The sequence below is a fragment of the Quercus robur genome, chromosome 5 (assembly GCF_932294415.1).
Source record: "Quercus robur chromosome 5, dhQueRobu3.1, whole genome shotgun sequence".
In the NCBI taxonomy this organism is placed as follows: Eukaryota; Viridiplantae; Streptophyta; class Magnoliopsida; order Fagales; family Fagaceae; genus Quercus; species Quercus robur.
In genome coordinates, this window is record NC_065538.1 from 58,423,351 (window position 1) to 58,427,105 (window position 3,755).

The 3,755-nt window shown below is 35.7% G+C and overlaps 1 protein-coding gene across 1 annotated transcript; it reads left to right on the plus strand.

Annotated features, from left to right (window-relative positions):
- The first annotated feature begins 386 nt into the window (after window positions 1-386).
- On the plus strand, window positions 387-2,359 carry LOC126726454 (receptor like protein 29-like). Its single transcript, XM_050431714.1, has one exon. The coding sequence runs from the start codon at window positions 671-673 to the stop codon at window positions 2,093-2,095; it is 1,425 nt and encodes a 474-aa protein (XP_050287671.1). The 5' UTR covers window positions 387-670; the 3' UTR covers window positions 2,096-2,359.
- The last annotated feature ends 1,396 nt before the right edge of the window (window positions 2,360-3,755 follow it).

Below are 3,755 nucleotides of genomic sequence, written 5' to 3' on the forward strand. Positions count from 1 at the left end.
CGTTACTTTTTTATTTATAAAATAACGTGTAATTTTGACATTTTTGAAACGGCCAAAATTTGAGAGTTGGATTGAGAGTTGAAAATTTGAAATACATAGTGGAATATTTGGCAATTAACGAAATTAGTGGCTGAGATTCCAGTAGGGTGGTCTTCACGCTTCATTGAATCCGAGAGAGGGAGAGAACAATGAGTAGTCTGTAAGACTGTAAAAGCATCATTGTTCTGTTTTGTTGGCCAGAGAGAGATACTGAGAAGATAGATGTATGTCCCGTCATGTTACACTTCTTTGAAATCCCCAATTTGACCATGTCTGACAAGCATTTCTACTTATAGTAACCGTTTCCCTTCTCTCATCTCACACCATTTTTCATGCAAGACAACGCTGTCATACTTACCCTTGCAATTGTGGGGAGCAAAGGGCGACAACTTTTAGGCTCAATGCAGCCTTGACCCTGACATAAAGATGAGCATGAGCTCCTGCATAGATATTCCTTTACTTTCGTCCTCTTTGCCATCAATAACATTCGAGAAAGCTTGTGAGAAAGAAAGCAGAACTTGTACCCTTTGGTTTTAGATATTATATAGCATTAGCTACTGCAACTTCCATAAATTTTTTGTTGTGGGGTTTTTGTTGGGCTTTCATCTCTCAGTTTTCTGACCTTTCTTTCATGGCTTGTGTGTGTCTTTTGTTTGTAGGGTTGCTTGTTTTGGCAGGGGAGGTGATTGCAGAACAAAACAGTAATTCAAATGGGGGTGAGATATTGGTGATGGAAGAGGATGAACTTCTGGGGCTATTTGAAGTTTTGGGTGCTCTTTTAGAGGACCCTGGCTGGGCCCAAGTGCACCCACAGCCATGTACTGACACTCCATGGCCTGGTGTGCAATGTGAGATAGGTCAAGACCCTCCAGTCTTTCATGTCACTAAGATCCACATTGGCCCTGATATTCTAACCCCGCCTTGTAAATCCTCTGCTAATCTATCAGAATCCCTTCTCAAACTACCTTATCTGAAGACCCTATCTTTATTCAACTGTTTTGTAACATCTCCGCTTACTCTTTCTCCAACTATATTTTTTGGTGCATTCTCTTCCTTAGAACATCTAGCTCTTGTATCTAATCCAACCCTCTCAGGAGAAATTCCTTCTAGTATGTCAGAAATTACCAGCTTAAGGGTCCTGAACCTAGCCCAAAACAACCTACTGGGAGAAATCCCCAGCAAGATTGGTGGAATGGTCAATTTAGAGCAACTTGATTTGAGTTACAACAATATAATGGGTGAAATCCCAGTAGAAATTGGAGGGCTAGAGAGTTTGACCATATTAGACCTGAGTTGGAATGGAATTGGAGGGAATGTGCCTAGTTCTCTTGGTCAGCTTCAAGTTCTACAAAAGATTGACTTGAGCTCAAACAGGCTTGTGGGAATGATTCCACCAGATGTAGGGAAGCTCAACAGGTTGGCCTTGCTTGATTTGAGCCATAATCTTCTTAATGGGCCTATCCCAGAAACACTCTCAGGTTTAGAGCATTTGGAGTATCTTCTAGTTGATCACAACCCTATAAATACAAGTATACCTTTGTCTATAGGGATGCTTAGGAATCTCAAATCACTGAGCTTCTCTGGGTGTGGGCTTACAGGCCCAATACCCAACTCTACAGCTACATTGGAAAATCTCACTGCTCTTGATCTAGACAACAACAATCTCACTGGGACAATTCCTCCAAATTTAGGGGCACTTCCAAATCTTGATCAGCTAAACTTAAGCTACAATCAGCTAAGTGGGCAGGTACAACTCTCAGAGGAGTTCATTGACAAGCTTGGGAAGAGGCTGGATATTAAAGGCAATTCTGGGCTCTGCACAAGCAACCAGATGTACAAAAAGCAGAACAATTCTACATATCTCGAAGCTCCTGTTTGTTTGAATACAACAGGACCCAAAAATGACAAAACCGTGTCTTATAAACAACCAGATGATGATGAGAGGATGAAGCCATCTTGGTACCACGACAAGATGAGTTCAATTGCTCCACTACAGATGAATCAAAAGCTCATTTCACTTACTTTAGCTGCTAGTTTTTTGTTGTTTGTTTCATGATTTTCTTAACGTGGGACTGTAACTAAGTGTTAATTCTATATGAGAGTCAAGTCAGTCACTAGTTTTTGTTTCAGTTTACATTCACGAGTCATTTTCTTTGTATGTTTGAGATATGCATAGATAAGTTAATGCAATGTACCGATAAGCATTAATCAATGGTTGAAGAATTGGGACCGCATGCAAGTGAGAAAAAGCTAGGGACCAAAACACCTTTTGAGGATTTTTTGGTATCTACCAAGAAACGCGAATCTCCTAAATCTCAAGTCTAATCAACTAATGTTGCCACCCATCCATAGCAGCAGAGAAAAGTAGAAGTGTCGGGTATTATCTTTAAGGAGCATTCACCCTTCCCAAGTTAAAAGGATATGCTTCAGTACTTTTGTAGGAGAGAGAGAGAGAGAGAGAACCTCAAAATCGATCGTGTCATAACAGTAGTGCACAGATCAAGGGTTGTGTCATAATCCCAATATTACCTCTACGTGCAAAGCTCGCGGATAGTTCGGATTTCACCGATAAAACAGGGTTATTATTATTATTAAGAAATTTTTTATGAAAAATTATATAAGTTGTAAAGAGAGGTAATCATTTTTTTTTTCATTTTTTATAAAAAATTTCCTAATATATTTTATTAATATATGCGTAGGTTAGTAAAATTCTTTTATTTATTATTTGTAAGTTTCACACTATTTTTATTTTAATTTTATTTCAAATAATTTAACTTTCAATATTTTTTAAATGATACCCTTAGAGCAATTGTTAATAAACCATTATAAAAAAGTTTTGATAATATTTTTATAAAAAATATAAAAAACTGTCAACAACATTTATTATTTGATCGTCCTACTAATAAAATGTTTTTAAAAATAGCTCTAAATTAGATCAATATTTCTAAGGGAATTAGTTAACATTTCCCTATATAAAATAAGGAAAATGGTATTTTATAATCATTCCCTTAATACACTCTAAATTATATCAATTGAAAAACTTTGTAACTCAATTGTCAATTTTGATTTTTAGGTGAAGATATCTAAGGCTTGAATTCTTCTTTTCCATTGTAACTATAAAATTTGAACTTTCAAAACTAAATAAAGATTAGTTTATGAAATAAAACTAAATAAAAATAAACATATAGAGTTTAAAAAATAAAACATAACTTTGCTAAGTACATAATTAGTATAAAAAATAAATAAATAAATCTTTAAGAAATATGAGGCAAACTACTTATCATCTCTGCCTTAAGAAAGGAAGAGGAATCTTTCTCTTCTTTTGGCCATTTAATTTCCTCTATTAAGCATTATTTACATTCTTGCATTTGTATTTCCTTTTCACACACCCGTAGATTGGGTAACCCAGTAGCTCATTCTTTAGCAAAACATGCGAGACATATTGATGGTTTTTCTGTGTGGATGGAGGATGTTCTACCACAAGTCAATGATGTACTTTTAGCCGATTTTAGCTGATTTCAGTTTATCAATTCAAATGATGGTTTCTCAAAAAAAAAAAAAAAAAACTTACAAATATTCATATTTAAGAAATACATCTCGAGTTGACGAGTAGTTAGCAACAGTTGAATGAAATCAGTCTCAAACAAATATATAAGTGATAAAGGGAGATTGAAGACATAGTGTGGTTGCATAGATGACCAAAACTGAAGGCAAAG

Excerpts from the sequence above, each read along its gene's own strand:
- LOC126726454 (XM_050431714.1), top strand. The coding sequence starts at position 671 with ATGGCTTGTGTGTGTCTTTTGTTTGTAGGGTTGCTTGTTTTGGCAGGG.